Source organism: Pseudopodoces humilis, chromosome 1, assembly GCF_049639895.1.
Source record: "Pseudopodoces humilis isolate 2021_Gansu_Grassland_sample_001 chromosome 1, ASM4963989v1, whole genome shotgun sequence".
Taxonomy (NCBI): domain Eukaryota; kingdom Metazoa; phylum Chordata; class Aves; order Passeriformes; family Paridae; genus Pseudopodoces; species Pseudopodoces humilis.
Window position 1 is genome coordinate 22782552 of NC_142200.1, and position 20721 is coordinate 22803272.

Here is a 20721-nt window from a genome sequence, read left to right on the forward strand (position 1 = left end):
CTTTAATAAGACAAGTTAAAATTTGACAGCTTAAGAATGAGGAAACAACTGGATAAGGAAGAAAACTACTGTTAGTCATTGGAAGGTAAGTACAAGGGAGGTTTATACTTTGATTCTAGAGAAAAACTGAAGCTAGCAAGTCTCCACTCCTGAAACAGAAATTCCAACAGGTACAAAAAGCACTATTAACTCAAAGTGCCTTCTCAGAACAGCCCATTTTCCCTGCTGCAGAGTCACCACTCCATCTTTCAAGGAAAAAGTATATACAACTATTTCCACTAGTCTTTCAATATATACAATCTGACAATTTTACAGAATCTTCCTGGTCCCAAGTTTGCATCAAAGTGTTTTTTCCCTTTGTGTATTTATTTCCAAATAGAACAAATACCCCTCAGTGCTTCTAAAGAAAGCCTTATTTTTAGAAATTGTCTAAGCTAAAAATACTGATGCAATTTTCACCTGAAGCAATGTCTTGCAAAGTATGAATGTAGAGTGCCTCTCTAAAGATGCTAAGTGCATCTTCAGCTACCAGAAATTTCATGGAGGGATACAGCTCAGAAGTACTCTGCTAATCTTTACAAAAAAATATGACTGATACTTTCAGCATACAGAATGGGAGACTAGTGCAACATGCAGCATTGATTGTTTATTCAATAAATATTTAACCCAATTATTGCCAACCAAGGCAAACAGTGCAGAAATTGTCATTTAGAGATACAAAAGTTTAACATTTTTTGTATAAAGTCAGTTGCTACTATATTCATACAACTATTTCAAAGAGGTTTTTCTGCTTCAAAATTGAGGTTATCATTATAAAAATACAGAAACATGTATTTGGGGGTTTAACATATCTTTGCAAATGTAATTTTTGCATTTATATGGGAACATGACACTTCTGTATTCAAGAAATTAAAATGAACACTATGATAGTGACATTTTCTGCACTGACGATTTCATGATAGTCCTTAAATACATTTTTCTTGGTCCTGGGTATACATTTAAAATGAAATAACTTGCATCTTACATTTATCCTGAGGTCAGCTGTGTAAAAAGGAAAGCCTGTTTTATAAGGATACTTGCAGGCTTCTTGTTCAAAATATTAGGTTATTTTTAAACAAGCCAATAAAACTCCTGGGGGAAGAAAAAACCCAAGACTCTCACCAGTGTTTTAAGAAAAAGAATTTGTGACATTTTTGGGAATTACTTCCAAAAATGTGTAGGCTAGCACACCCAAATGCTGTGTCACCCAAGTAAAATTTCAGTATGCATTTGCCAAATTTGAAACTTAGAAACTGTTCTGAAAAGAAACTATATAAATCCCCAAGAAGAATCTCCCTAAGCTTCTCATCTCAAGATCCCAACCCACAGCACAACTTCTGCAAGGAGAAAGCTGCTGAAAAGCCTGTGGGAATCTGAAGTCTTCAGTCTGCCTGCATAGGTGAGGACATGCCATTTGGGTCTCCATCATCCACCATGGGGTGCAGTTATGACCTTGTCAAAGCTCCACTTTGAACACAGCAGTTATTTTCAATAGCACCAACAATCTTTCAGACACCAGCATTTAGGCAAATGCAGACAAAAAATACGTTTGTTTCTTCCTGAATCAGCACAATTGGTACAAGGCACTGCTTGGCATAGGAAATCATAACTAACTGCAAAACGAGAGTTCCCATGTTTTGTGACATTTAGGTTTGCAAATTGGATGACCTTGTAATTAATTATATACCATGGCTAGAAAAATAAGATGGTCTACAGGATTAATGAAAACAACATCATCCCATGCACGCTTACAGTCTTCCTCCCCAGATGTGAAAAAAACCCCACATAACATACCAATGTGAAACATTAGAAAGTATGGGTTGTTAAATTAAGAAAGTACATTTCATTCTCCAATCTTCCACAAGACTTAGACACAACTCAAGTAAATGAAGTTGGAAAATATTCTGATAACATTTGCACCAGTCTATCCCTGCAGAGGAGAAAAAAACAACTATTGTCTAGAGAATTCATAGATTGAGGCACATTGCAGTTGAATATATTCAGGCATATTTCATGGCTAGAACAGGATTTCTCTGAGGAACCTCACTACAGACTTCCCCAAAAGCAGCTCCATATGGTTTGAAATACAACTTGCAGCACATGGAAAAAACATTTGGTCCTTAATCGCTACTGTCTTCATCATCATCATCATCAGACACATCATTTAGAGATGACTTAGGTGACTGGCTGTAGGAGTCTGACCTAGAGGACTGACAAGCAGTCATCTCCCCAGTAGAAAGAAGATCATAGCAGAAGTCGCAGATTCTCACTGGCTTGGAAGACTGGCTTGGGAGCAGAAACCTCTTTTCCGAGCAGGGCCCGCACACAACAAAGCCGCACTTGCGGCAGTGGTGACGACGGTTGACGGGCGTAAACTTGGCTTTCTGACAGCGCATGCACACAGTGGCTTCCGAGTCCGGTACCCACACAGCTGCGTGTTCATTGCTAGGGGTCTTCCCACTTTTGGAAAGCAAATCAGAAACACACTTATTTATGTGGTTCATCCATTCCGACTTCTCTGTAGCAGTGGCAGCATAAACCGCAAAAGACTTCGTTGGCGTCTTGATAAGCCACCCATTCCGTAAGTCTCCCTCATCCTGGATGGAATCAATAGTGACGTTTTCCAGTGGGATTATGTGCTGCTTATTGTATTTCTTCTTCTGGATGACAATGTTACCATAAACAAGAATGTCATTGAACAGGAAGAACTGCCTTGCTTTGGGCTTCTTCCTACACAGTTTTGTTAGGACTCCCTCTCCAATCAGAACACGGCCAGGAATAGTCAGGGGTTGACCAGCTGCTCCAAAGCAGTTTTCCACTATACTTATTCTTCTAGTATTTGCCTCACTGTTTGCCAAGCGATCCACCATCTTTCACAAGTATCCTAAAATTAGAAAAAAAAGTTTGTTATTAGAACAGGACTGATTCAACAGCAAGCAGCCTTCCCCAAGGAAGGTACCAACCCCGCATTTCTTAAAATATCTAACAGGACCTGCTGGCTGAGAGGCATTGACTTGGGCTAGATTTAAATAAGTATTAACACCTAAGAATTTTTAGCAACCAATTAGTCTTTTTTCCAAAAGCAAAAATGTTCTATGCAGCTGACAGCTATCTTTATCACACAGACAGCACCTACAGCACCGCATTTGAGAGCCTCTGGCAACAAACTAGTTCCTCTCTAGTAAGGCTACTGCAGACTGGTTTAATGCTCCTATTTCTCTGTATATCCTCCTGCACCTACTTCAGACAGAAGCAGGATGCATCACCCATCATTTCAAATTCTAATGCTAAAAAAAAACAACTTAACTGAGCAGCCTGGAGACCCACATTAGTTTTAACACAACAAACAAATTATATAATTGCTGTTCACATAGGAAACCACACACCCCAAGCTAGCTCACTACTGCTCTTTTTTTCCCAGTATGTAAACCTCAAGTCATGGGCCAAAACCATGAATCTACCTGCTGGAAATATTTTGTACAGGCCACAGCTTGCACCCCCCACTACATCTGCTTTCATGGCACTTTTTTCAACTCTTGAGCCAGGAACAAGGAGTGAGTCATGGGTTGTGGCTCATCACCTGCTTGCTGCTGCCTTCATTTTACAGGAGTTCCACAGTCCCTCCGTCCTCACCTACATGAACCACATCTGCATCCATCACATTCAGGCGAGCTACACTGGCAGACCCGCACAGAGGACAAACCACAAAGCTCACAATTGCCCCTGAGAAATACTAAGTGACCTGCACCAGCTCAAAATTTAAAAAAGACTACTTTATATTTCAGGAAGTGCTAATGAACTGTATGCTCCAATTCCAGATTAAAGCCCATCTTGTTGTTCCCCAAATAGCAAATAAGATTTTTTTCTTGTGTGAGATAGCTAAGGCATCCAACAGGGAACTAAAATTAAGAAGTCACTATAGTGATTCATACCTTAGCAAACCACTCTTTAGCCTCTTTCGCCCTAAGGTTTCCCAGGCAGAAGTCTGGCAAAGGCAAATCTTCCCAGTACAATCCAGATCTGCTCCCTTGAAATCCCTTGTGAGTACAGCCATCAACCTGAACTGGTGTGCTCGATGAAGCAGTGAGACATCTGGCAGAGGCAAGTACTATGGACAGACTTTTTCTCAGCATGCAGAAGACGTTCCCCCATGCCTTGCAGAGGGCTGATGCACAACACCCTTTGCTACAGCTACAGCTTTGAACAGCAAAGAAGAGAAGAGCACCAAATACTCCAGTGCCTTCTACCTGTGCTTCACAACATGATCCCAGGTTGGGAAGTCCTCTACATCACCTGCGTTTTCTTTAATCTGCATTGTCTCCCATCAATACAGCATCAGCCTACAACCAGGAGGAAGCTGGGCTGGACAAGGCTCAGACTTGATGCTGCTTATCAAGTCTCCATCGCTTTGCTGTGACCTGACCCAGGCAATCTTCCTCCTATGAATCAAAGCACAGATACTTCCTTGCAAAATAGAGATGAAACACCTCATCAGGCCTCATCTAAATAAGTATGTTACCTGTGATTACACATATCCACATGCCCAGTGTTAAGTATTATTATTGTTACTGCTTTGAAAGTGTAATTAGTTTCACACTAAAGCAGTTTGACAAGTAAGCTTGCACAGATATAACTACCTTTTTTAAGCTCTGCAGACATTATCTTGTATCAAAGTGTGACAAAGAAGAACCTCTAAAAGTTATTTCTCAGCACTGTTTTTGTATTTTCTTTACATGCCTCATAGCATTAGTTACAATACATAAGTATTGCGTTAACTGGTTTTATAGTTAGGAGAATTACAAAGCCACCAAATCCAAAACAATTTTGATCTGCAGACAGTGAAGACAAAATACAAACTGCCAAGTAAAAAGTAGAAAGAAAGGAATAGAAAAGAAATTAGGAGCTTTTTTATGTGTACTTGCTGATGTCCTAGGCTCCAAAATTGAATTCAGGTGCCTGACTGCTGAAGCCCAGGATCTGGAAGACAGTTAATTGCCATTAACTGCCAAAGAACCATTCTCATTTAACAACACATGAGAAATATACAGCCTTTGCAAGCACTAAAACTGAACCAATAGCCCTTCAAACTTAAAAAGCAAGGCCTCAGTCACAGGGTCAGTCTAAAGTTATTTAGTAATCCCATGTTCTCCACGAAGTGGGAGAGGACATCAGTCATCAGAATGCAAAGGGGACAGTCAAGAAAATACACTTTTCTGCTAGTACAAATCAATATGTACCACTTATGAACTTACATTTTTATTTAAATTATCTACAAGTTACAGCAAGTTAAATCCTTTTGGGAGCCCACAAGGGGGAACACTACTCCCACACCACCCCCACAAATACAAACATACTGATGGGTCACAGTGAAGCAAGCTCTTGGTGTGAAGCCACCTGTAGGAAGCAGTTGCTGCTCCACAGTTCCAACTTGGCCACTGCACTCCCTGCAAATAAACTGCAAACTCAGTTCAAGGCCACTGCAAAAGCTTTCAAAATACAAGTCACTGGGAGAAGAAAACAAGGGGAGAAAAAGCTAAAGGCTTTAATTAACTGTTCCCTAGGACAATGTAAGAGAAAACAGCTCTAACCAGGATCATTTAATAATCATCATGGCTTGAAACCAAGACACACGACTCTAGAACTCGTGCTGAAGACTGTATTTTGAGCTTGTTGTGAAAATAATCACTAACTGGACCTTAAGCAAGAATAGTGGGAAAGTTAAGGACTATTAAAGAAGACAATATAAAATACACCTCTTCTAGACTTAAACTTTGTTCTGTAATGGATAACAATCCCACATGATGGCCTCAAGGCTGTAAATGCCAGAGACTGCTGCTGCCATTTCCACCTTTCCAAGGCATTAATTGTATTTTCCCACACTAACAGATTATTTATTTTAATAATATTTAATAATTATTATTGAATAATATTAATTATTATTTAATAATATATTATTATTATTATTAGAATAAGCACTCAGATATTTTTCTCATGAGTTTTTAAAGAACTAAAAATTAAAAATCCATCTGAAATCCTATGTACACTAATGCTCATATATCTTCACTAGCCTTTTCTGGGAAAGGAATTAAGTCCAGAAATGGGTGGGAAACTACCCAAAACACATCCTGATTACAAATAATCATGAAACATGACACAATAAACCAGAAATACAAGAGAAGACATCCCCAAATGAGAGGAGCTAAAGTTACAAGAAGTACACCTCTTCCTCTCATGAGCACACTGACCAAGGAGATTTAAATTACAATATTGTCTGGACACACTGATGAATTTTTAACTCCAAGATGTCACAGTCCAAAAGCAAAGTTATCAATTACCAGTCTTTAAAAATTACAATCTTGTTTTAAAGCATATTCAAGTCTATTGTAAGAGATAGCAGATCATTGTACCCTGAAACTGGGTAACAATATCCTTCTCTCTTCAGAATAAACTTTATTCTGAAGCTTCTGCTGTTGGCCACTATGAGAAACAGATACTGGATTACTGTCCTGAAGATGCAGAATCTCAAGACCTGATCAAACAAAGCAATTCCTGATGGATGGCAAATTGCCGAAAATGTGCCCAAATCCTTCCCCAACCAACTGAAGGGATAAACCAGAACTACAGGCTTCAAAATTAAAGGTTAGACAGCCTCACTTAAGGGGAGAGTATCTTGTATATAGTCTCAGTTTATGGATGCTGTGAAATCAAAAACCTCAAATCTATTATTCAGACTTTATCATATGTGAATAACTGCACACTTCTGGCACACAAACTCCCAAAAGTCCAGAAGCCCTCATGCAAGGGGGACTCCATTTGTGATGGACTGATGGTCCTCACAGACATCAGATTCATTTGCTGCGTCCAGACAGCAGCACAATACTAGCTGCTAGTCAAAACATTACAAAAAAAACCAAAAAACCAAAAAACCAGCAAAACTCAAAACAAACCAAAGGAACACAAACAGATCACTTTGTAAAAAAAGGAGTTACAAAGAGCTACTTCATAAGCCTTTCTAAATAAATAAATCTCAACTCTCAAAATGTTGCAATACCTTCAGTTTGTCCCTCTCATACACACGCTCCTAGTAAGTACCTTTCATGATGAAAATGCTGGGCAAAGGCTTTCATTTCCATGGCATAATATGCTATTTAAAGGTGACAAAATATTTAATGACACAGAAAGCCCCAACTCTTCTACATTATAAAGAACTGTCTTTGACACTTAAGTTATTTCCACTTTTAGTCACATGAAGCCTCTAGAGAAATAACAATTGTTATCAAGATATCAAAATCTTCTTGCTACCCTATTTCAGTCCAGTTTTACATTTGTATCCTGTTGGTGAGAACAACTATCTTGAATGTGATCAAACATACTGAAATTTTTAAAGACCTAACAAGTTACCCCCTTACCTAAAACATAATCCATGTTGAGGAAGTCATGTACTTAGTACAGTTATTAACATTCCAAACTACTGCAGCAGGAAAATAATTCTATTAGGGTTGCTGTGCACTGACAAGTCTACACATAATTTTTTCTTTTTGCCACTGTATCCTGGAGACCAAACCAATGATCTCCCAGGACTCAGCACTTCTACAGGCCTTATTTAAAAATAAAATGTTTCTCTTATATGCTAGCTGTGCTTGTGATAGTGGTCAGACTAAATTGTGATAGTGGCCAGCACAGAATTGCTGCAGCTGAGGACAGACATAAGGAGTCAACTAAAAAGAATGCAATCCTGACTGACATAGTTACACCCAATTCAGTACTGACAGAAAACTTTTCTACTACTACATTAGCACTGTAGGAATTAGCATTAACACCATAAGCAGAACCACAAATAACAAAGGTGCTGGAGGGAAGAAATGAGATTACAAAAAGCTGTTATGGCACAGTGATGCAGGCTGCATACAGCTCAGCACAAAAACATTTTCTCACCCCAGCTCAGTGCATACTACCATCACAACCAGCACTCCCTTCAGGCTGTAGGACAGGCACAAAGGGTGTGCAGGAGAGAGACAACCCAAATTCCCAAGTTTCTTCAGCAAGACAGCAGAACTGGCAGTGTTCCATTACTTCTGGCTTGGGCAAGAACAAATCAAGTCCAGTGTACAGTCCCTGCTAACAAATGTTAATTAATTAGCTTCTAATTTTTAGCATTATTTTTCTTCAATATTCCAAGGAAGAAAAATATTACTGGTTATAATTGTCAGTTCATCTATCATCATCTTTGCAATTAGCTATTAGGCTGCTAACAAGCACATTTAACCCATTGCATTAATACAAACCAGGCAGTCTGTATTTCTCAGAGCCACAGTATCAGGACAGAAGCAGCTTATCCATTTCTATGAATATTCATAGTTAAGGTGACAGCTTTAGAGAACAAAAAAAGCACATTTAAGCTGCTGCAAAAAGCACAAGAGCTCAGAACTAATTGCAAAGAGGCCCATCCAGTCCTAAAACTGCAGCAGGATCCTGGATGTTTCAAAACCAGATACTCGTGTCAGCAACACAAGTCCAAGAAAAAAAGTGTCACTAACCACACCATCAGAATGGAAGAAGCGAGATCTAGATATGAGTGCACTGAATCAAATGTAGGGAATAGAAAAGAGTCAGAAATGGAGGAGTACAAAAAGGAATAAAGACAGAAAAGGCAGAAACAGCAGATCTAAATCCAAGCACGTTATACCTTGCCACCCAATATATGTCTAAATAATTATCCAGTTGTCATAGAAAGCCCTTGTTCTCACACCTGCACGTATATCCAGTTGTCATAGAAAGCCCTTGTTCTCACACCTGCATGTACAATATCAGCAACTATGCCACACCACATACATTCAAATTATCCAATTCTCCTTCTTACCTAAAGCTTCATAAGAGTTTAAAGTCACTTAAGCAGGCAAAAGTTAAAGGTTTTATCATGTTTGGCTCCACAACTTGAAGGTTCTGAATAAAGCAGAAATTTCAAACAGAAATTTATTTTACTTCATTATACTTAAATCACACAAATTAAACATATATGAAAGGTACAGAAGATGAAAAAAAATTTTTTGCAAGACAGAAACAAGTAAATTTTAAAACAAAGATGGACAAGAACTATCTGCAACCAGATATGTAATGTGCATTAATTGACTGATTTTTAAAATTATTCATTATTTGGATCTACCAAGGCAAATATCACACTCTTCCTAAAAAGTGTTAATCAGGTAGAATTGGTCATTTAGTTCTGTGTGAGAGATTATTAGTAACAGCTTTCAAATAATTGACGCATATAGTATTATCACATCAGACCCATAGGGTTTTCCTCTTGCACTTTGCCTATGCAAGGGACAGGTTAATTTGAGTTACTGTTGCATAAACACCAACAATTAAGTTACCCAGAACCCTCATAAATCACTCACTTAAAACTCTGTCCGAAACAGTAATATCACTAGTTTTTGTGGACAAACTTCCAGCTATAAAGGTATCTCACTACTGTAATATAGTATGCTGACCTCTATTGATATTATATATATTGCTCTTAAGAGCAACATTTGACATTCTGCACTACTGCCAAGTAAAACACAAGCGTAAATTTCTGAAGTGCAACCTGTTTAAGGAAACTTACCCATTTAACATGCTGAAAACAGCTTTAGTGTGGAAAATTGCTGAACTAAAAATATGCACAGCAGATCTGATACAAGTGAGAAGACAAATCAGCATGTTTTAATTTTACTTCAGCCTCACTAGTTACACCTCCTACCTTGCATCCTTCAGTACATCCAGAAGGATGATACCAATGCTTGTCCTGGTTGGAAAAATTACATTTTCTATAAACTTAGGAATCATCAGCTGTAATCAGAATCCAAGCATTCATGCACAAGCCACCTTTATGGTCCTTGACAGGTAGTGCAAATAACAACAGCTGGATTAAACATAATATAGAAAGAGGCATTTAATTAAACATCATTTCTATAATTCAGCATGTAAAATAAAATACTGAGGAAAATTAAGTGCTAAATATCCATCAACCCATTTTTTAATCTATTAGTATGTCATTCAATTCTCTACAGTTACTTAAATACATCTATAACAATTAACTGATAGCTTTTTCAGTGTTGGTTATATATGTGCATTATTCACCAGTTCCTTTTTATTAAATAGTAAAAAGACCAATTTGAGCATAAAGTTAAGTGAAATAAAAAAAAATTCACCCACAAAAATATTATGTTGATAGGAGATATGGGTATGACAAGTGTTTTATAAAGGTCTTTATCACTACTAAAAGCTGACACAACAGCAATAACTAAATGCTTGTCCTGTGCTGGAGCTAGCTGGATGCTATTTAAAACATAAGACAACAACTGTCACTTAAGAGAAATACAGCCTTCTAAAAAGCAGTTCTCTTAATGAATCTCTTCAAAAAAGTATTCCCCAAACTGCTGTATTTAACAAACTGTCTTGCTATCACTATCATAACCAGGGGTAAGGACATAGATATAGAGAATAACTCTGATAATATATCAAAGATGTATCAAGCACAACCAAAAGCTTCATCACAATACTGGTAAGAAAAAAGAGCAGAGATATTAGAGATTTTATCAAGGTAGAGATGATAGCAGGAAATGAGTCAATAAGATCTCCCTGACCTTCAGCATAGTCTTTATCCAGATAATCACTTTTGACTAACCTAGTTAATGGCTGCAATGTCCAGAAAGGTACTGATAATGGGACAGAAACTTTGACTTGATTTACAGACAGAAAAAAAGCCCAAACAACCTTTTCCTTATGGCAATGCAAGCTGTTCAATCTTTAAACCATTTCCCACACCATTAATAAATATTGGCATTTAATAAAGTCAAAAAAAAGCTGCAAGATAAAAACATTAGAAAAGATGATGGCAACACCAAGGCTGCTTCAGATTACAGATGCAAAGACGCTTGCAACATTTTCATCTGAACACTATAAAGAAACAGTGTAAACAGCAATCAGTAATACACTGGCAGGAAAGAGGGTTTAACTGTGAACCTCTCCCAAGTCTCATTTTATGATTCCCATGATTTTTAGGATTTTCTACATAAATGCTTTTTTTTTTTTTCTTCCCCCCATGAAGACATCTTCCTGCATTGTGCAAGCCTGTGAAGCACTGGCTTCAGGGTGGGGAAACACAGATTAACTCACCCCCTTACTGGTATATCCAGTATGACCCAGCAGTCTTAACCCTTCATTTGTCTTAACCTGTTGGCCAATGCTGTGGCATCAACCACAGAAACCACGCCAGAAATATGTTAACAGCAACCACATTAATTCATACTGTGCAGCCTGTGAATACTCTGCCTTGACAAAACTTTAGAAGCCTTCAGATTATTTCTGAGTCCAGCAGATAGTCATGTCAAACTACATCATGAAAGTCATGAAAACAAATCCATGCATTTGTCTGGTTGGATGTCATCATAAACCTGTAATTACTATAATGAACCATATGATAGTTCATATAAACTATAATGAACTATTTTGTTTTTAACTGCTGCACACGACTGTCACAAGTCAAATCTCACTAAAATTCTTCTTGAAAGTATAGTGTAGAAATTTTTGTTTTAACTGGCTGACATCTTACAATTGAGTAATTCTTTCTATAAATTACAGTTAATTTTTGTAAAATCTATTTTCTATCTTACAAGCAAGGACTGCTCTTTTACTTTAGTTAACCAGTTGTGTAATAATTGCTTGTATAATGTAAATAATTCTAAATGTATAACAACAACAAAATACCTCACTTTGTTAATAAACCTGCACAACAAGTGCATTGATTTTCAAATTTGCATTATCCAAATGATTTAGGAATTCCTGAGTTAGGATTGCCTAGAAAGGTCAATTCTATCTTCAGGATGGAGATCATTTCTAGGTAGATCTTTCAAGATGTATGACCTTATATTCACTAACCCACTCAGAAGTTCATTTGGGCACAGAAAGCTATTTTTAGCAAAAGACAATTTATTTTGCAAAGCGGCATATGTATTAGCACAGCAAGAGCAGAGCAATGCTGTTTTACTATCCAGGCTACTCTGCTGAACAATTACCACACTCCCTGAGCTGCTGTATGCAGGCAAAACCATCTAAGTTCTGCACATCAGCTGCTCACAAGGTCTGGTATTTAACACCATAAACCTCAGCTGGAAATAGAACGCCAACTTAACCTGCTTATTAAACAGAAAGGGTGCAAGAAAGTTATAATGCCAAGTAATCACAGAGGAGACACAAAGCAAATAAAGGCATGAGGAAGAGGGCTGTCCCATCAGACATGTCTGGCCTGTTTTAAACCTGCCCTGCATGAAGGATGAGAAGAACCACCTTGGCCATAAGGCCACGTGGAGGAATGGCAGCACCCCTGCTCCAAGCAAGAAACACGTGGTACCCATGAAAGAGAGAAACCCAGAACTGCTGGGTTCAAAGCTGCTCCCACTATCTTCTCCTGCTTGGCAGTAACAGAAAACATGAAAGATGGAAACACAAGCAGTACTAAAGAGTTTGTACCACAGGGAAGTACATGACCAGGAGGCCTCAGTGCACTCCCAGACCAACTGGAAAGGGTTGCATTTCCTTTCTGTCCCCTGCTGCACTGGAAGTCATCCCTGAACGCCTCTTCGGGGAGAAGATACCTCACTGCAGAAGTCCAGGAGGACCCTTCTTGTAAGAGGTCCAACTTCTTAATGAAGTCAGCTGCTTATTACCACTGTGAGGCTTCTATTTACAATAAACCATGGTAGCCTGTATTATTTTTGTCTTCTGGCATGATAGACACTGAGCTGCTGCTGGGAATAAACACATAATCCTCCATCCCCCACCTGATAGTCAGGGGTTGGAGCAAACACAGCAACTATCTAAACTAACTTCCCTGGGTCCTTACCCATTTCTTGATAAGCTGAGCATTTTCCAAGCACCTGCACAGGCTTACATGACTTTGAGCAGCACTTCTGGAGCTGAGGTGCTGCCACATTTAGATGTGGAAATTTATAACACTGTTCAGGATGTGAAAGAAGAAGTTGCCAGCATGAGCATGTGGAATGGCTAGAATTAAAGGAATTATTAAAAAAGCAACCAAACAAAACATACACCAAAAAAACCTCCAAACCATAGCACATAGCCAAAAACCCTGAAAGCTTGAATTCTGCAGAGATAACAGGCAGGCCTGATCCATCATGAATAGTGTTCAACTGTGACAAACTCATCTCTCAAAGCACAGAAAGCAAGATAAAGGCAACTACAGGTACAGCAAATACTTGCAGCTGTCAGCACACTAAAACAGGGATAAGTAAAAAGGCTGGTATTTTGTATATCTAAAAATTATGTATTCTTAGACTACATAACACAAGTGTGCCCTTTAAAATTAATTAACAGACAACTGACTAAAAAAGCCCAGTATTCAGATAAAATTTTTGTTTTCATGGGAAAACACCCTAGTACTTTGACTTGCTATTTTTATGAATTTAGGAGCACTACTGGTGGTTTAGCTTAACTTCTGGTGATAGCAAACTACATCTTTCATCTTAACCAAAGCACTGGGGACATATACCAGAATATGGTTTCAGAATGAATTTCCACAAATCTGAAGTCCAAAACAGCTCAAGGTCCTTTTGAAGTTTTCCATAATTCTGAGTAGATAAAAGACATCAGAAGAAACACAGACAACAGATCAACACCTTCAAAATGGACCTGAAGAGTCAAGGGCAGAGGACAGCAGCCTGGAATCCTGCTCCAGCTCAAGAAGCTCCAGGAGACACAAACTCCATCGGCTGGGTCGGTGCCTAAAAGATCACTTGACTGGGCAGCAATACCAAATACTGGGATGTATTTCTCTGTTTACAATTTAATGTTTCCCTACTCCAACTGTTTTGCTGTTTGGAGAGTCTCTCCGGCAAATGTTACTCTCCAGTTTGGCAGCAGGGACCTACCCCTCCCATCCAGGCCTGGATAGGCGTGGGTGTGCCCCTCCCATCTGATACACTGCTTTTTAAGGAACAGCTTAACTGGTGGTAGCCCACTTCGGCAGCACTGGGCCACACATCTGGACTGATTTACAAATCAGCAGCAAATTACTTGACATATATACACACTTAACATTAAATAGACATTGGATGAGAGACATGGGCCGGGGGGGGGGGGTGTGGAAATCAGTCAAAAGGACCTGACAAATTTCTGAGCAAGCTAGATCCTGCTTCAGCTTTGTCAACCCAGCATAACAAAGAGAACCCACTGCACCAACATTTTAAATTTTAGAAAAGACCTATTTAAATTCTTTTGAGGAGGGGACACAGCATCATCAGTATAGAAAAACACAGATGCAGCTGTTCCACAAAAACTATTGCCAAAATCCATCTTGCAAGCAATTTTCCAAAACTAGATTGGCTGTGTGGTTTCTTATTTTTATGGATTATTACAGCACTCATGGAGGCAACTTGTTAATGGCTACCCAGACCACCTCAATGTGAATGACAGGATTTGGTTCCCAGTGACTGAAATAAATTGTGTTTGTCAGCATGCTTCTTGCAGTAACTTTAACTGACAAGAACAGAACATTTACAGAACGATCTCTATGCATCTGTAAGACACAAGTATACATTAAAAACAGCACCTCCTGGATCTCAGGGCACCTCCTTGTTTTAGTAATTGAGAGCTACCGGACCAGCTATATGTTCCAAAGAGCTTCATCAAGTTCACAGGATTTGTTTTTCTTTTTTTTTTTTTCCCACAAACACAAACCTATGACACACCAGCCTGTTCACTGGCTCATGTATTTTTATTATGCACAGGTACTTAAACAAGACAGTGGTAAATATAAAAAAACAAAAACCCCTTTCTGTTTTAAGTTTTCTTCAGTTCGCTTTCATTACCATTATCAGAGAAGTTACTGACTTCACTACCAGTCTAACAAGGACTAGAGGACAGGTAATAATTCACAGCATAACCAAACTAGAGACAGTTACCAAGTAGTCAGAGCCATTAATTTTCGACAAAGTACTAGAACACAAAAGGACTTTCACTTCTAGCAAGCCATGTTTTAAAAGAGCAAAGTTTTCCCATGGAGTCTCACAATTTACAAGCACAGCAATATCACATCATTGCTATTTCATTTTTATGATATCAGTTTTTTTCACCTGCATGTGTTCTTTGAATCCTGTTACAGGAAAAGAAGCTGTACAACAGATTTCTTTTACTAGCTCAGTAATTTTCAGCATTTGCACAAAACTGAACAAGACAAGCCAAGTAACAACACTCAATCTTCCCTTCTCTGAGCAGGTGCAATCACCTCAACTTTCTTGCTCCTGACCCACCTAAGCTAATTTCTACTTCAAGAGGTAACCCTAATAATATATCAAACTGTAGAAATACTTTCAGGAGGCCAGGCAGCTGATCACCACCTAACAGGATCAGACAAAACACTGCTGGAGCACATTTTCAGTATTACAGTAGGAAAAACAGAATACACAGACATACTGAACTCTTTCAAATTCTTCACTCCTTAATTTAAAAAGACTCTAAGTAACTTCTACCACTAGTTCACCAGCAAGAACAGACAAAGGACAAGTATGACTGGTTGCAGGGAATCCTTTTCCTACTATTTAAAACCACTGAAAGAAGTTACCAAAATAGGTACCAGGAATGGCTCTCACCCCACAAGCCATACGCAGGGCTGGCATCAGGAGATCCCAGGGGCGCAGGCAGCTGAAACACAGCTTAGGGCTTGGAATCAAACTACATGAGATTTTCAGGAAGCTTGACAACACTGAAGTGCTGCAATCATGGACCTGTCACTGCTGATCCCCAGCAATAATTAAAATATATTCATCCAGCATTATTTAAAAACACATAAGCCAATATACCAAGGGTTGAATTCTCTTTCTGAGCAAGGGATATAAGACCTTTCTTACGTCAAACACTGCTACCTGGTGACACATGGATGAATTGTGAAGGTCTAGAAAACCAATATCTGACAGCTATTAATAAAAGCCAAAAGGAAAGCTTTAACAGTGACACCATAAATAAAATTTGTCAATCTTCAATGTAACCAGCTTTTCAAACACAACCTGTGTGTTAAAAGGGCTGTTCACTTGCCTCCATGCTGTTAACCTAGACCAGAGAGGGGTATGGAGGGGGAATTAATCGCTGTCACACACAGCTTTCAGAACAAAAGTACTCTGAAAATCACTCTCAGAAGTTTTACATTACCAACTCATGACAGCTAAGGCAGGAGAAATTTAAAGCAGAAGGAGAAGGGTAAAAACAAGGAGTTATTTCCTGAAAGAACTCCTTAATCACAGCAGCTTACTGTAGGTGGTGGCCTTCCTGGGAAAGGCATACACTGGCCCTTTTCCCTTTCACTGCTTGTCAGATATGTTTGATTTATTTTAGTTATATGGAAAGCAACTGGAGTACAGACTATCTAGAGGACAACTGGAAAACTGTACAGAGTTTTGTACTGAAGTTAACCTGCACAAGGAAGATGCTGACAACCTGAACAGCTGTATGGCAGACTGTTAATTTGGTTAGTAAATTACATGTACACTTTAGAAATGCAGATGTCAAAGAACATGCTGCAACTTTTCCTTTTTCAGAAGGCATACTAAGTACTTAAAAGCAAAACAGTTACCTCTAGATATGCTGGAGGCACAAGAAACATTTAAAGAAAGCTAAAGCTGCTGATAAAAAAATCACATTTCTCACTATTTAGCAGCCCCCTGTGTCTGTTTGAATCAGTACAATCTCTCAAGAGATTGCCTCTCAACAGAGTAACTAACTGCTTGTATGTCATCTTACTACACTCACCCACATTCTTACAAGCCCCATTACACTGCGGGTTGGAGGATGGGGTGATGGAGCAAGAACATTCCTGTATTTGAAATCCTTAACTTTCAACCAGTTTTTTTATTTCTTTTACAGTCTGACAAATGCCAAAATCCTGCTACATTACACAAACAATATGCTTAACACTGTTTTACTGTAAAACAAAATAATGCAAAGAGAAAAAATAGAAAGTCACTCCCACTTTAAATTATTTACAATCACTAATAAGCTAAAAAAACCTAACCAAATGAACAAAAAAGATTAAAACATGATTATGTCCAAAGAAGCAGTACTCTTACCTATTTATGCAACTGAAGTCAACGTGTATGCATTTTTTGACTGTGTAGCATTAAAGTCACAGGTTGAAAAATATGCAGTATTCTTCTGTTCAGTAACACTTCCGCACAATAATATTTATTTTCATAAAAAGAGAATCTTTGTCCTACAACTCTCAATCAAGCCACTTCTCATGTATACAGACTAATTTATTTCAGCCAGACTACTCTAGCAGCACTGAATTTGCAGGACTCTACTTCCTAACATCATCATATCTTACAGTTCACTACAACAATAAAATAATCTTTAGTAAACATATTCTACCACACCTACCTATAGAGAAGTTTTTCACTCCTCTCACCTATAAAAACAAGTCTTCCAATGAATCATGAAGACAAAAGTTATCCTACAACAGAAAACTTGGCACTTGCCACATTAGGGTGAAAATTTTAAATATGTGTTTCTATTTCAGAAATCTGTATTTGTCTGTATGTATTCTCTTTTGGAACAATCTACACATTATCACACTTTCATCCAAATACTGAATTAATTCATGAAAGTAGTAAAACATACATATATAAGCATGATCTATGACTTCAAAAAAATACCAAAATTAAAAGGAAAAGTAAGCTTGAACATTAACAGAGCTTGAAATAAAGCACAAACATACCTTTACAGTTTGAGTCTGTACAGAATAAGGTTTAATTTCCTAACAGAAATTCAAGAATTTAAATTCCTTTCCTGCCATCATCTAAGAATTGTATCACTTGTTAACACTGAGATTTCTTTATTTGACATCACCCATTAATAAGTGCACTTTAAGAACAAAAACTAGCATGCCACTTGTTTGCTAAGACACCACTTCCAATTTTATCTAACATACATTTTCAGAAAACCAGGTCTGCAAGTACTAAAAAGTTCAATTCTGCCTTATCTATGTGCCATGCCTTGACCCTAAGCTCTCTCACTTAAACACCTCTAGCCCTCTTTGGTGAAGACCAGCCACTAAAAACACTGTAAGTGTATGAAACCAATGCTTGTACTTTGCTATAATTGCTCTCATGGGGCTTTTGGCAATGCAATGTCATATCATGCCTCACCTGAAATTGCAGTTCCATCTCTTTACTGCTCTGAAACTACCCTGCATCCACTAACCACAACGATGAAACTTAAAAGCCACCATATTCTTTGAATATAGCAAACATTTTGCCGACAATAACTTCTGTAAACTAAAGGGCTTTAGGATACTATGGATAGATCCTTCTCTCACTCTGGGCACATACCTAATTACTACGGTTAAAGCTCAGTCTTTCATTTAATGGAAACAGAACAAAGCTCTAGCTGAAAAATTATTTCATTGCTGCACCTAATGAAAACTTGCTTCTAGGTAAAAAGATGCTACTCACTTTCTACAGAACACAACGTATGAAACTGAACCAGCTTCTTCAGCCAGAAGTTTCTACACACCAATTTTCATTTAACACTTAAGACACTTCCTCTGTGTGGGCTCCTATGCAGAGCAAAACTCAGACACACCAAACGACACATAGCCGATTTGCATTCAAAAGCAAGAATTTGGGACTCGGGCACACAACACTTCACTTTCACTGTTGTTTTCAACAAAACTGGTGGCACTAAAATTCTTGGGAAAGTATTATTTAAGAAACTGAGCTGATACAAAAGACATTTAACAACGCCGGGATTCCTTTTACCCACTGGGATTTGTCAACAGTATTTAGATTAGAGGCTAAAAGCCAGAGCACTGCCTTCTGAGCTAAAGAACCGATTCCATTCTGCATGCTGATGACTGCACACAAAGCAATTAATCTGCAGGATCTCAGCACCGATTACACTGCTGTCTTTAAATACTTGCCTTCTTTCAGATAGGCATCCCTAAAATAATTCAATATAAGAGTATCAGAACTGGAGATCTGAATAGTTAAGTTATCCTTATTTCAGGAGAGAAAGAGGAATTTGCAGTCTCAGTTCTGAAGCAGATTCCTGTATTGTGGGTCTGGTTTTAGAGCCACTTTGTCAACTGTATTAACCTCATCTGACCTTAAGCTGTTAGGCACAGGGAAGCTTCAGCTATAATGTTTCTCAAACAAGCATCAATCCTTTCAGTAACCCTTAGCACAGCCTGAGGACAGCCTGAATTAGAACTTAATGATGTTTCTGGAATCATATGCATCAATTCAGCCAAAAGACAATCCTTGATCTCTGGTTAAGGATATAAAAGGTCCTTTTGGTTATCAACAACCATTGTACTGACGCTTCACGTCAAAACTCGAGTTACAGCTATTTCCCTTAGTAGGGACAAAGCCGATGCCAGGACGTGCTGCTCAGCAGACTCACCCATCGCTTTCTTGCCGTGATGAGCAGTTTTACCATTTATAAACATCGGTGCCTATGAACGTAAGTATTCCGAATGAGGCGAGAGGTAAAACATGCGGCTGTTCTTTCTCGAGCTACTTTCAGAAAACAGCTTATAAGCCATACGTATCTCTGGCAGACCAGTTACATTCCCCTCAAAATAGGCAAATTTCACAGACAAAAAAAATATAGCACCTTATGCTCGCAGCCGCACGACTCGCGGTTCCGCTGGTTTTTCACCACACCGTCAACACTTTTCAGGCGACTCGCTCCGAGAACGACACGGAGTTTCACCGGGCAGGCGAAGGGTAGGGGGGAGCGCGGCCCCGCCAGGGCAGGAAGCGCCCTCCGCCCGCCCGTCCCGCCGCCTCACGGCGCCTCGCCGGAGTCACGAGTCGAGGAGTTTCGGGCACTTACGTAACGCCGCGGAGCCGCCACCGTTGGTGTTTCTCCTCCTTCCCGAAGACAAACTCGTTTCCGAGACCCCTCAACTCCCTCAGTGCCCTGGGACAAGCCAGCGCCCGCCAGCGCTGCTTCCTTTCCCAGGTCCTTCCCGCCCTGCCGCCTCCCTCTCTGCCGGCGGGACGCGGCGCTACCCCAGCCCCACGGCGGGACAGCGGAGCCCAGCGGAGCCCAGCGCAGCCTCCCCCCGGGGAGCTCCTTTCCCCCCTCTCCCAGGCAGCCCCCAGTTCCCAACATGGCCGCGGGAGAGCGGCCGGAGTCCCGCTGGAGAAGGGCTCCGCGAGGAAAGTTTCCCTCTCACTCCCCGACCTAAGCCGAGGCGAGCCAATCCGATCCGCGGCAGCCCAGAACGCGGCCGCACAACACTACTCACCCGGTACACCCCGCTCCGGCCGCCGCCTGCCCTGCTCGCCGCACGGCCGCGGTCATACACCCCGCGCCGGGGGACGGGCTCCGGGACACCGCCCGGCGGGGCGGGGCCGCCGCCATCTTGGGCGGGAAGGAATAGCGCCTCAGCCCCGAGCCGCCCAGAGAGCCGCCCTGAGCGGGGACGGAGAGAGGGCAGGGGGCGGTTCGGCTGATCCCGGCCCACGAGTGGCGCCTCGTGGAAGAGGGATACTCCAGGCACGAGACTTGCCTCGTGAGGTTTTTTAAAGACACAGAATATTTATATTCTTTGTGTACGATCGCGGGTTTGTGCTCCCGCCCGTGGCTCTAAGTGTGCTCGCCCAGAGGTAATTCATAATGGGTACG

The 20721-nt window shown here is 39.9% G+C and overlaps 1 protein-coding gene across 5 annotated transcripts; it reads right to left on the reverse strand.

Annotated features, from left to right (window-relative positions):
- Positions 1-631: 631 nt before the first annotated feature.
- Positions 632-20493, reverse strand: PLEKHF2 (pleckstrin homology and FYVE domain containing 2). Of its 5 annotated transcripts, none has more exons than XM_014258021.2 (2): positions 20342-20493; positions 632-2923 (listed from the first exon to the last, which is right to left on the reverse strand). In XM_014258021.2, exon 2 carries the CDS (start codon positions 2907-2909, stop codon positions 2160-2162), a length of 750 nt encoding a protein of 249 aa, XP_014113496.1. In that variant the 5' UTR covers positions 2910-2923; positions 20342-20493; the 3' UTR covers positions 632-2159. The 5 variants fall into 5 exon arrangements, with proteins under 5 accessions (XP_014113496.1, XP_087920489.1, XP_087920483.1 ...); XM_088064363.1 differs by lacking the exon at positions 20342-20493 and adding an exon at positions 19924-20055; XM_088064357.1 differs by lacking the exon at positions 20342-20493 and adding an exon at positions 19702-19894.
- Positions 20494-20721: the final 228 nt, after the last annotated feature.